The 12,525-nt window shown below is 39.2% G+C and overlaps 2 protein-coding genes across 2 annotated transcripts in view; one reads left to right on the forward strand and one right to left on the reverse strand.

The window, feature by feature from the left end:
* DYTN (dystrotelin) overlaps window positions 1-6,000 on the forward strand; it is an 18,276-nt gene extending 12,276 nt beyond the window's left edge. Inside the window, exons 10-15 of the mRNA XM_009077513.1 lie at window positions 6-174; window positions 1,741-1,811; window positions 3,880-4,039; window positions 4,659-4,853; window positions 5,078-5,366; window positions 5,897-6,000. Coding sequence (XP_009075761.1) covers window positions 6-174; window positions 1,741-1,811; window positions 3,880-4,039; window positions 4,659-4,853; window positions 5,078-5,366; window positions 5,897-6,000 — 988 coding nt within the window. The remainder of the gene's footprint in view (window positions 1-5; window positions 175-1,740; window positions 1,812-3,879; window positions 4,040-4,658; window positions 4,854-5,077; window positions 5,367-5,896) is intronic.
* Window positions 6,001-7,505: 1,505 nt separating this feature from the next.
* Window positions 7,506-12,159, reverse strand: LOC103804881. The gene is given in 3 exon segments (XM_009077515.1): window positions 7,506-7,606; window positions 7,609-7,650; window positions 11,751-12,159. Coding segments are annotated over 3 exon segments (552 nt in total).
* Window positions 12,160-12,525: the final 366 nt, after the last annotated feature.

The raw sequence follows: 12,525 nt of genomic DNA on the forward strand, positions 1-12,525 counted from the left end.
TACAGTCCTCCTGCAGAACTCAGTGCTTCACCACTACCTGACCCTGAAAGCCTGTCTTTCCCAGTGGACAATTGTGTCCCAGAGTCACCCAGGTTCATATCTGAAAACAGGAATGTAATGCAGAAGAGTGAAAATGACAGTAGGACACTGGAGCAAGGCAAGACAACAGCTCAGGTGAGCAAAACATGAAGCAGTAATTCTAATTAACCATGAAAACGTAATGAGCAGCTTCACTTTTCTGTTAATTTCTCACTTATGGAAAAATGTGGAATCTGTAAACTTAGTGAAGCTTGAATTTGATACCTTCCCAAGATTAGTGACTAATTCCTTGACTTCCATGACCTTCAGAAGCACCTGTAAGAATATTTGCTTTGGTTTTTTTGGGTTGTCTTAGAGTAGCACACTAAAGACTAGATAAGACTGGAGTCCTCTCTGTATTCTGACAGTAAAAAATGCCATCATGTGCCCCTACTGAAAGCAAATGTCAAGGAAGGATGCCTTAATTCTTATTAGACTCAGGCCACTTTTGTCACCATGGCAATAGCAACAGGACAGAATGGGCCCCTCTTAAGGATGAACCCAGAGTAGTGTCCACTCCAACTAAAATAGCTAATGCACAAAAGGTCTCCACTAATCCATTTCCAGCTTCCCTGCATAGAAACAATGCTAGAGGAGTGGGTAGGACAGTGTAGCTAAAAATATGTACATAGCAGTTTTTGTTTCTATATGTATTTGAGAGATTGGTAGCTCTGGACATACTTGGAATATAGAGAACACTGCATTGTGTTCAAACCAGTTTGTGTCATCCAGTCATCTTGTTCTTCCCAGAAACCAAGGGGTGCAGTACTGAGAACTAGCCTGTGTGTCAGGTCACTCCTTTGGCTGCTACTCCTGAGCTGCCCTTTGGAAGACCTGTCTTTTAGGACTCTGCTGCCCAGCTCAAGGTATAGTGCAGCCAGCATATATCTGCAGGAGAAGCTGTGGGAAGACTTTGCATAAACATATAATTTTGATGGCTGGTATTTCTCATTTTAGATGACAGTGAGACAGGACTTGCATCTCTATACTGGGATTCTGTCATGTGCATTGCTCTCTTGTTCATTTTATCTCTGGGCTGAGAATTCTATTTGAGCAGTTTTATACTGATTTCCAACATCTTATAGTATGGATTATTTCCATGTTGCTTCAAAATATGTGGACAGTAAGTGCAGTGATTGCTTTAATGGAACCCATGGGTATGGAGTTCCTGGGGACCCAGTGCTGGCAGCCCTGATTCCAGCCCAATTTATATAAGCAGCTTAGGTGGAATGTGTTTGTCTCCCTGACTTCTGGGCTATTGTTCTCTGCATGGCCCAGAGACTGCTACTTCCATCCAAAGACTAGGAGTTTGTCTTCTCTCTTCTACATCCAGTCTCTCCCTCCATCTCCTTGTCCCAAAGGAGTTGCAGAACTTGGAAAGACTGTTCCCAAATTAAAAGATTAATTTTGCAGAAATTCTAGGCCATATGGGTTTTGCTCTAATTTAAAACAAATTTTCATACACTTAGAATTTGTCATAGAACAAAGAATTTGTCCTATTAATTTTCCAGTCTGTTCTAACAGCCTTTAGAAATACTTCAATGCATCTGTTGATTTTAATAAGTTAAACTAAAAAAGTTAACAAGTAAATTTGCCATGTCCTCTTACAGTAAAATTTTATTGCTGATACAGTTATGAACAGATACTTCTTTTTTGTTCTAGGCAATAGCCACTTTTGAAACAGATCTGTTAAAAATGCATGAATCCATCAAAAGCATTCACAGTAACAGCAGGTGGGTAAAGCAGTAGCACACTGACAAGAGTGATGGGCAGCACTGCTCCTGGGCTGGGCTAGAGGACAGATGATTTTTCCATACTTTGGAGATTTTGAGATTTAAGAAGATCCTATCAAATGAGGATGAATGATAAAAACTCATCAACAAAAACTGTAAATGGAGATCACTGGAAAAACAATGTATGGTAAAGCAAAGTATTTTTGTTTGGTTTCATCAACATTTCTTCAATTGCTAGTTTATATTTCTAAAGGTAATTTTTAAGGGAAAAGATGCTTATTTACATAAAAATATCAGAATATCATACTTTTTCAAACTTTTCTGAATGAGGCTTAATGAAAACAAATTTCATAATTTGCATGAAACTTTTAAATCAAAGTAGGATATCTGTCTAAAAAATATGTTGTGAATCAAATAGAGATTGCAGGCTTAATACAATAACGGTTGGCAAAAAAATCCATGACAGATTATCACAGAAATTCCTTCTGATATTCAAACCTTTGGCATGATAAAATATTAATTCCTAAACTATAACTTTCTTGGGAGCTTTGTTTGTTTGGGTGGCAGGGGAGGAAGTTGGTGTATGGGCAATGATTCTTACCTTCTCTTGCATTTTTGCCTTCCCCTCCATCAGTTTTATAGTTATATATGAATGTACTCTAAATATAACCATGTCTGTGACCACTGAAACTGCTGGAATTTGAACCTGAATCTACTCTGTTTCCTTCAGTATGTTCAGTTCCCTCGGTTCCTGTTTTCTTTCATTCAATGTCAGTATACCATTGTTGCTCCAAATTTGCACAAGGGCACTCCAAGATTAGAGCTAAACAGTTGTAGCTTCATTTTAAATCTGTGTCCTTACCTCACTCTCTGTTCTCACCTGGGAAAATAAAGAGATATGGAAAAGTTCTTCAGCTTTCATTTAGATAGTAATAGTTGAGAGGATATCTGGGAAGTCTGCTCCTGAAATTCTGCGTCAATCTCTGACCCAGAGCTTATCATATAACTGGGTGAATGAATCACAATACTCATGGGATGCTCTTTATTCTTATTTCTGCACCACCTTCCAGTGTCACTGCCTGTTCACACAACTGGGCTCTGAGTTAGTTGAAGATAGTCAGCATTTTACAGTAAAGACCCTATAAATGCTGTTATAAGAGAACACTGTAATATTAATTTTAATTTTAAATGGTCTGACTTGCTGTCCCATTCAGACAAATCTTGCATAATTCCATTGAAACTGATGGGGCTCTTGTCTCTAAGCCAAAGTATAACTGAAAGAAAGTGAATCAGATGAACTTCTGGATGTAACTAAGCAAAGCAGCTGACTATCATCTCATCTCTGCGGTACGAAGCAGTTGGTTTATTACTGTAGTGTTAACAAACTTTACTGTCTCCACCTCAGCTGTGAGGAAGGCAAAATTATATTTCTACCCTGACTTAGAGAAATCCCAACTAGAACAGAATTATGGGTGGTATTTTCATCATACTGTGCTCTGAGTAGGTAATTTCTAAATTGTCTCTGGTGTGTGTGGGATGGTGGCACTTCTTACTGCAAAAATCACAGTGTCTTTTCAAGGACAAGTGGCCTGTGCAGAAACTATTGGTATCATCAAACAAACTGCATAGAATACCATGAGCAAGAAAAAACTCTGTCAAAGGGGTAGAGGCTGCTTTTACTTTGTTATTGACTGGTGCAAATAATGGGAATCGTTTGCAGGTCAGGGACTTGCCATAAGTAGTTTGCTTCTAGACAGAGGGACTGCAATAATATCTCTCCTGTTGCAGCCACCTTTGTGGGAAAGGTAAAACCCTAAGATACAAGGTTCAGTCCTGGCCACAGTTCCACTCAGCTTGCAGCTCCCTTATCTAGAACGCTCCTGTTCTTGCTAATTCCATGGACGGCCCAGTTCCTGGAATGCTGGCCGCTAATCCCAAAGCTGACACAAATTTTCTGAACTGGTGAAAGGAATTAAGTTTGTGCTAAAGTGTTTGTTCTTTTCTATGACTGCATATATTTGTGTATGTATGATCTAGCAAAAAATCCACCCTCCTGTGTCCCTGGCAGGTACGTGAAACAGCAGTTCAACAAATGGAAGGACAAAATGCAGTATCTTCACAACTGCCAGGAAGAAAAAAACTGCAAAATAGAGGCAAAACTCCAAAGACTGAGAGCAAACCATGAAAACCTCCAAATGACTCTGCAGCAAATGAAGCAAGAAATACAGGTATAGTGATAAATATCATCAGAGCTATGGGCAATTACCGTACTAATACTTTTCTTGCAGACCAGCACTCTTGGTACTATCTCATGCACCTTCCACTTGTATTTTCAGTCATCTTAGGTTCTTGTCTTCAGAGAAAGCAACAGGCTCTTTGCAGCAGGGATTTTCTTGTCATTCTGTGTATACCTAGCATTTAGCACAGATATCCCTATTGGGAAATTTACATACTACTGCAATGAAAATAATGAGAGTATTCCAATACACTTGAGAAAATGGTTTCCACCAGAAGTGTTAAATACTTCATTACATTCTTTTCTTCAGAGAAGAATCCTGTGTTGTTATTGAATAAAAAAATACTCTTTTGTCATTCCTAATTGTTGTCTTGTACTGGGATGTAATACAGACATCTTAAGACAATATTTTATTTCTTTTCATTTGTATTGATTCTTGTTCCTTTAAAATATCTCTGAGATTCTAAAAAGGCCCTTATTTCACAGACAATACATACCTCTGCCACCTGCAGCATTTTTGTAGCATTTTCTGCAATGCTGTTTTAATACTACTGCAAACCAAAATATCATTATTTTCACAATGTATTTTCTGTGTTTTTTTTATATTGTAGACAATGTTACAGTCATCAGAGCATCCTTTTGCACAGTGTCAGAATATGATGTCAAGAAATCCACATGTTCAGAGGAAAGGAGAGGGCAGTTTAGATCCTGTCCAAACAAGCCCTACTTCCAGAACACATGCAGATGAGAAATCTTTGAATCCCCCCAACTCTGCAACTAGAATGCAGCTCTTACAGACATATGAGGTTCTCACTGAAGAGACATGTGAGGTTCCCACTGAAGAGGAGCCTCAGATGACCTTGTTCTCAGATGACCCTCTGGAGTCAGTGTCCCTGCAGAGTGACATCCTGTCCAAACAAGCCCTACTTCCAGAACACATGCAGATGAGAAATCTTTGAATCCCCCCAACTCTGCAACTAGAATGCAGCTCTTACAGACATATGAGGTTCTCACTGAAGAGACATGTGAGGTTCCCACTGAAGAGGAGCCTCAGATGACCTTGTTCTCAGATGACCCTCTGGAGTCAGTGTCCCTGCAGAGTGACAGACCCTTTGTGAGACAGTATAAAAAAGCAACAGAGGATCAAACGTATCTGCCTAAATTGACAGAAAACTCTCTCAGTGGCACCATGAGAAATACAATTCTTACTCCCACTGCAGTGCAGATACCACTTGATGAGAAGGAAGTCAGAGAGGAAGTGGAACTGCAGCAGCTAATGATGAAACTGAAGGATGCATTGTCTCTCCAAACCCAACCAGGTATAAGTTCTCTCAGTCATCTTGACATTGTCTTCTCACCTTCATCCAGTCTATTCTATAATATTGTTCATAATCATTTAAACAGAGGAAACTCAGAATCTTGCCTGGAGCCAAGGACTCCAGCTCTATGTTGTAAGGTAGAGCATATTCTGAATACAGCCCCTGATGTTGGACTAATTTGAAACTGCATTATAGGAAATCAGTCTCATTAGTCAAATAAGAAGCAAACTTAAACTGGTGAGGGCACCGGAGATCTTTTCTGTTGCCACTTCTGTGACACTGTAACTATGACTGTAGTCCCAGGCAGACTTCCAGCAGTACAAAATCTTTCTGTAATCAATGATCTTACACAGCAGAGCTTTGTTCAGCACTCAGGATGCCTCACTTTTGATAATGAGGATGTAATAACGAATATGACAGAAAAAGCTGTTGTTTCTACAGAGCTATCTTAGAGATTCATAGAGTTCATTTTCAGGGCTCTGGTAGCATCCAAAAGCTCAGAAAGACTTAAAATCTGTTCTACTTTTCAGATCAACACTCTGCTTTGCAGCAGGAGTTTTTCTCTACAGCTGAGCAAGTTTGCAGGTCCTTTTCTGACCTCATCAACCAAGTAATTTCACCATCTTGTAACTGATGGAAACTACCATTCACCTTACAACTTCACTGAACTATTTAAGGTAATTGATGTCATGTCTGACTCTTTAAAAAAATGTCTCAGATGTTGCATTGAAATAACACAGTACAAGAGATTTTCTGATTTACTAAATTCCCCAGGAAGGGATTGGAGAACAATTGTTCCTTTTTTATTGATGATTTCCAGCTCCTGTGCAGTGGATTCCTCAGCAGTGCTAATGATTGCCCATTTCTCTCACTTCAGCTGTTGATGTGTTGATTGTTGAGTTACTTCCTTGGAATTGTGCCTGGATCTGTTGTTGATGACAGCAACAAGGAACTTTTTTTTTCTGATAATGCCCAGAAGGATTTTAAAGACCTGAGAAATGCAAATTATTCAGCACCACTTCAGAGAGAAAAAATACAGATCCAGCATCTTTCTATCACTGTTCTGCAGGAGACACATAAAAAATAGTAAATGTGTGCATGTGTGCCCAAAACCAGTTATGGTTCAAGAAAATTTGCATACTTTTAAGGATTTTAGTCACATCACTGAAACTAAATCAGTTTTCCAAATACTCGTAGGTTTTACATGATTTTTTCTGTGATTACTGGGAAAATAAATTTGCTTTGGGTGAAAGTTTTTGGAACCTTTGGCAGAAAAGTCAGGTTAATTATATATTCCAAAGCTTTGTTTCATGTGTAACGGAGTTTAGGCTGATCTGATTGAGAAGGCTACTGAAAAGCATAGTACTTAAGAAAAGTTATGTTGCATGAGTTTAATATCAAATTGCCTATTAGAGTTAGCAGTTACAGTCAGAGGAAACTGATTTGTCTACACAGAACTTGCAAACTAAAAAATAAACAAATTTCAGTTATGTATGAGAATTTCTGTGATTTAACACTTCAAGTGAGAATGTGTAATATTTTAAGTAGTGTTTTTAAAACTAAGAATTTAGGGGAAATAAAAATGCAATGTGAAAGCAGAGGAGCTGGTAAAATCTATTATTCCTTTTATTTTACTGGAAAACTGAAAACATTTTTGGAAGGTATTTTTCATGTAAAAATATGTACTATTTCTCTCTAGTAGGATTTTGAGCAGTGGTCACCTTGTACAAGTGTACAACTTTGCATACCATCAAACATCACCCTCTAGACTCTAATCCTGTCTTGAGGCCAGTGGAGGTTTTACAACAACTTCCTTTTCTGCTTGTCTGTGTTTTAGTGAAGGATCAATTATTTCCTGTTTTGGCACTCAAAAGACAGTAGTTTGAATAGGTCACATGGATCACAAGAAGCCTGACATACACACAGATTAAAGTAGGAAACTGCTTATAAATCATGCAGTTTATTAAGGAGATTAAATTCATAGGCAATTAAAATACCCATAAGTCCAAGTTAATCAAAGATATGGTGCTCATGCTTACAGGCCTTCTTTCTTTCATCATGTAAATTGCCAGAAATGAGGACGAAAATACAAAAAATAAAGAGAAGTAGTTAAAAAAATCTACAAATCAAGATCTTGGACTAAATGTGTAATTTCCTCTTTTTTCCTAGCTCTCCAATGATTCTTCCAAGTAATGTAGATCTACTCTTATGCATGTGGATATTTATTAAATCTTCAAATGACTCTTCTTCAGAACTGGCGACCTCTGAATATGAGAAAATATCCCTGAAAAGTGACATGAAAATGCATATAAGTAAATAATTTCTGAACAGCAAAGAGCAGCTGAATACTCAGCTTCCCACATCTGTGTTTCCTCTCTTTAGGTACTGCTGGTCCCTATTTTATCAGCATTGCCCCCAAGCCTCTTGCTTTGGTGATATCCATATCCCTCCATTTGCAAGTTGCCTTTCAGTGTCAATTCTCTTTGATCTTTTCCCCCAGTATGGATCTTTTCCTTCGGCCTTCCTATAGAACTCTTGTACTTGTAATTAGCAGAGTCAAATTACTTACGTCACTCAGAATCCTACTGACTCACCAGCTTGTTAACAACCTCCCTGCCCAGTGGATGAGATCTCTCATGCTGTTTAGTAGCACGTTTATGATTTCCTTGAGGAACTATGGGGCATTGTCTTTGCAATGATCTCTAAAAGGCAACAGATAGGTTTTCTTTCTTTTAGACATATTTGTCTTCTGAAAAAGTAACTGGTTAACACAATACCTGTTTGCTTACTAGATCTCAGATGTATGGTAGCCTTTGCCCCACTGCCCTCTCTGACACTCTGCAGAGCTGGGAAAGCAAGTTAGTCTGCCTTGGGCCAGGTGCTGATCTCAGCTGTGAGGGAGGTGTGCACAGCTGTGGCCACTGAGTGGTAAGGTAGGATAGGGACTGCTGGGTAAGGAGAGAACAGGCAGAGAGGTTCTGGGGTTCGTAGTCTTCAAATGTTTATGCTGAGGATGTGCTATGTGGCTTCTTGAGGAGGAATTGCTGGTACAGCTGCTCTTCAGGAAGATTTGCTCTGAGTACAAAAGCTGTGGTTTTCTTGTGGTTCTAAAGTCTTATTTTGGCTTGTTAAGCGTTGTTTACAGCTATAATGTATCTAACTGCAGTATTGCAATATATTGGAAATATTTTTTATGTAACCTGCTTTTCCATAGTGTCCGGATTTTGTTAGGGGAAAAGGGTGAGTTACTAAAGATTCCTTGTCCAGGTAACTGTGGAAGCCTCTCCCTATTCATGACAGTTTAAAGCTAACCAACACTTCTCAGTAGAATGTCTAGGGAAGTTGAAATGCTGCTGGGTTAAGTAGCATTTTAGGTGGATTCAGGCAGTTTGTCGGATTACTCATAGTTGTTCTGGTTTTGTTGTATTTTTCATGGATTGTGTAGAGGTTAAGAGTATCTTCAGACATGTTAGTGACTACAATCAGCAGCCTGATGGGTCCAGATTGGTTCAGAAAAGAATGTTTGAACGTGTAAGTTGAACTAGGCTGTTTCTGCCACTGTCCTGGTGCACACTCAGAGAGACTTGTTTCCTGGGAGGACCAAGGGTTGGCAACTGTGGAAGTGCTTCTAAGATGTGGCTTTGTTCAGTACTACTAAGAAGCTTTACTAAGGACTTCACTTGGGTTTTTTTTTGCTTGGTGGGCTTCTATTTATTTTTTTTCTTAGAAAATTTCAGTTCCTGACACTCAGTTTTCATAATGATCTTACAGGATTTATCCCTTAGTTCTGAAATGTAATGCTAATAATAACACCTTAACATCAGTATTTCTGTACCAAGTTCAGATCTCTGTCTTGCTTTTCCAATTCAGTGGTATGTTTTAGGAACTACAGTGAATGCAGATTGTTCCTGATTTATGACCTTGTTTGCAATTTTAAGAAAACCCAAACAACCCCCACCCCCCCAAAAAACCCACAAATAAACATATTGAAATTGTGACTATTTAAGAGGAATAACTTGAAAAACTTAAGTATGGAGCAATAAAGAAGTTATCTATAGTTAGTAAAGTAACAGTATAAAGCAAAAAAACTTGCTTTATTTTTTGATACCTAGAGCAAGCCAACTGAAAGCTATTCATGCCTGTCCATGTAGATGTGAAGTACAGAAGGTAATTCAAGTGCTGTTAGTGCTGCTCATGAGGCTTAGAAAACAGGTTTGTACATCTCTTCACAGATAGAAATCACATCCTAACAGTCTTGAATAGAATTACCATTTCCTATCTGCAATTATTACCAATTGATTTTTGCTTTCACTGATTGAAATAAGGCAGTAGGATCGAGGGTTATAAAGATTAAAGCAGCTGCCTTTGTTAAGAAACTTGGGAAACTTGGATGAGAAGTTAGATAGCTCCTCCAAAACATAAAATGTATGCTGTCACTGCTATAAGCTGCCTCCTACTGACTGATGTTAATCAGTTGTACAGAGAAACCAGATTAACTGATTACAATTCACAAAACAAAGAGGTAAAGGAATAGTGAAAGGGAGGAATCCTTATTTGTCTTAAAGTGTGAATACTTAGTAGTGCTTAAAATATCTCTGTATAAGTGTAACAAAAGTCAGCATTAATCACAAACCCCATAATTTGATTCTTCAAAATACATCAGACTGTTACTCTTAATCTTGACTGGAACAAAAGCTCTTTGTTTAGGAAAATCACAGTGTGATACAGATACGAAGATGTAAACAAAAGGCTAAGTAGGGGGTTTAAACAGTGATATTCAAAGCTGCAATCCTGAAAAAAAAAATTCATCTGATGCTTTAGCCTGGTGGGCGTCTCAGTTTCTGACAGTACTGCTGCCTTGTGTGTCTAAAGCTGCATTCCTTTTGCACCCAAAAGTACACCAGTCTGGTCAGGACTGACCAACTTGTTGCCTTTGTGATGTTGAGGGCTGCTTGGAAACTAGAAGTATGTTTGCCAGCAGTATATCTTAACACAGTAAAGATTCAGTCAGAGCTATGTGATTGCTCAGATCCTTTGCAGAGCAGGATAGGATCCACTCCTTGCTTTTAAAATGCAAGTAGTGGTTGTTTGGCTCAGAGTTTAGAAAGTAGCCCTGTATGTGTGAGTCCTTCAGTCTAAGGAGATAGTTGTGTTTGAATCAATCTCCTGGCTTAATTGTCCATAGGTAATAGGAAGGATTGAGAGGTCCTTACCCCTATCTCAAATCCTGTCTTTCAATACTCAAAAAATGTTAAGGTTTGTGGGCAACAGCAGGACTGTCCAGTGGTATAGTGTCCCTGGGGTACAAGAATCCTGAGTTCAAGTCCATTTTTTAGAGACACTTGAATGGATAATTGCCCAGAGAATTTCTTTATTTTTCCATGGACATTCCCCCAAACACCTTAGTAACTAAGACACTGATCTAGGAAGTGGAGATAAGGGTCTGAAGTGTAAAGGCAGTTCTGCCTTCTCACTGTGGGCCCAAGGAGCTGTACTGTTGGTGTTGCAACAGCACTTCTACCTCTCCATCAAATAATAGTACCTGCCCGTTTCTGAAAGTAGATATTCTCAAGGGAAGAATGCACCTGTTGGTAGCAGAATCAGAACTGAAGCCTTGGATGGGTGTGAGATTTAGGAAAACTATGCTTTATCTCCCTTCTGGGAATGGGGAGAGTAAGTGACATGTATATAGAGATGCTTAGTTAGGTCTGGGGGTTCTGCTCTGGGGCTGGGAACCTGGAGATTAGGAATTGCAGCATTTAGTGTCACAAACAGTGATGTTCTTCCTGAAGATACAGCTATGTCTGAAGCCTGCACTCATCTAAGTCCTAGGTCTGTTGCCATTGTGTGTTGGGCAAAGTTACCGGTATGGAAATAGAGAATACCTAGTGGTTGACTGTGAGATGGCAAGTAAACATATCCTTATTCTTATGCTGAAAGACTGCCAACCCTTCTGAACAGTAGCTGTGCAATGCATTCCTGGGGTGATGCACCTCTTGGAATGAGGAATCCAGAACTAGCCTGTTCATAGCACAACAGTGATAAAAATGCTGGTGCACAAGAATATATTTGTGTGTTCAGTTGCTGAACTTCCTTCTTTGTTTGAATTCTCCTACGTTTTACTTTCTGCTGCCCCTCCTTCCCACCAAACTGAAACCCAAGAGCTGTTGTTAGAGTTCAGGCTGTTTGGAGGTCAAACTTTTAGTGAAATTGCCTTGAACATAAACAGAGCTCTGTACTTGACTGGGAGGAGTAGGGGCTGTTTGGGCAGCACTGTCCTTTTTTTCTGTACTATTACCGCATAACACAATAAGCCTGTATGTCCTTTCTTTCTGACTAAACTCTAGTTATTGCCCATGAGACATGTATTAAAGGAGTAGTAACCTTGGTTTCTCCCTGTGAACTGAGAATGTAGAGTAGCAATCTTCTGCTCAGCTTCGGCTAGCTGCCTTCTCCCTAGGCCGTGGGTTCTGGAGAGCACACAGTCCACATAGATATCCCAGAAGAGCTGAGCCAGGTCCCAGAACAAAGCCCCATGTTTCAAGTTCTCTGATGATTTCAGGAAGATCATGAAGTCCCAAAAGCCACTGACAGAGTCAGAAATGCGAGGTTTCCTCATCTCCAGTAAGGCAGTTGAGGAAGATTCCCAACACTGGGGGTCTGCCCGCCCAAGAGCTAGAGGGTTAATTTGATTATGGCAGAGGAAAGGTGTCATGCAGAACACTGCCATGATTAGCAGAAAGCAGGTGAGTTTCATGTTGCAGTGGATTCTTCCTTTGCTCCCAAGATCCATTGTGTCACTGAAGTATAAAAAAATGCAAAAGAAGCTGAAAAACTTCTTATTCTAAGAGATGCAGAAATAAAGTCCTGGTACTTTATATGATATAGGAGGCACTCAGAAATTAATTGTTTCTCTGGTGTTTATATTCATACATGTAAAAAAACATACACAGATCTTTAAATACTAGTGGAGTTAGAGTACTCTATGCAGCAGAAGCACATGTAAAGACTTTGTTAACCAGCCTCAAATCCCTACGATGAATTGTATTATCTGGAACTTCTTCATATTGAAAGTTTTTGGCCTTTCTTGATTTACAGATCCCTGACCATTTTCAATAAAAATCCATTCTCTTTTACAGAGAATTTAGGTGCTTGGGTA

Source organism: Acanthisitta chloris, unplaced genomic scaffold (assembly GCF_000695815.1).
Source record: "Acanthisitta chloris isolate BGI_N310 unplaced genomic scaffold, ASM69581v1 scaffold15786, whole genome shotgun sequence".
NCBI classification, from domain to species: domain Eukaryota; kingdom Metazoa; phylum Chordata; class Aves; order Passeriformes; family Acanthisittidae; genus Acanthisitta; species Acanthisitta chloris.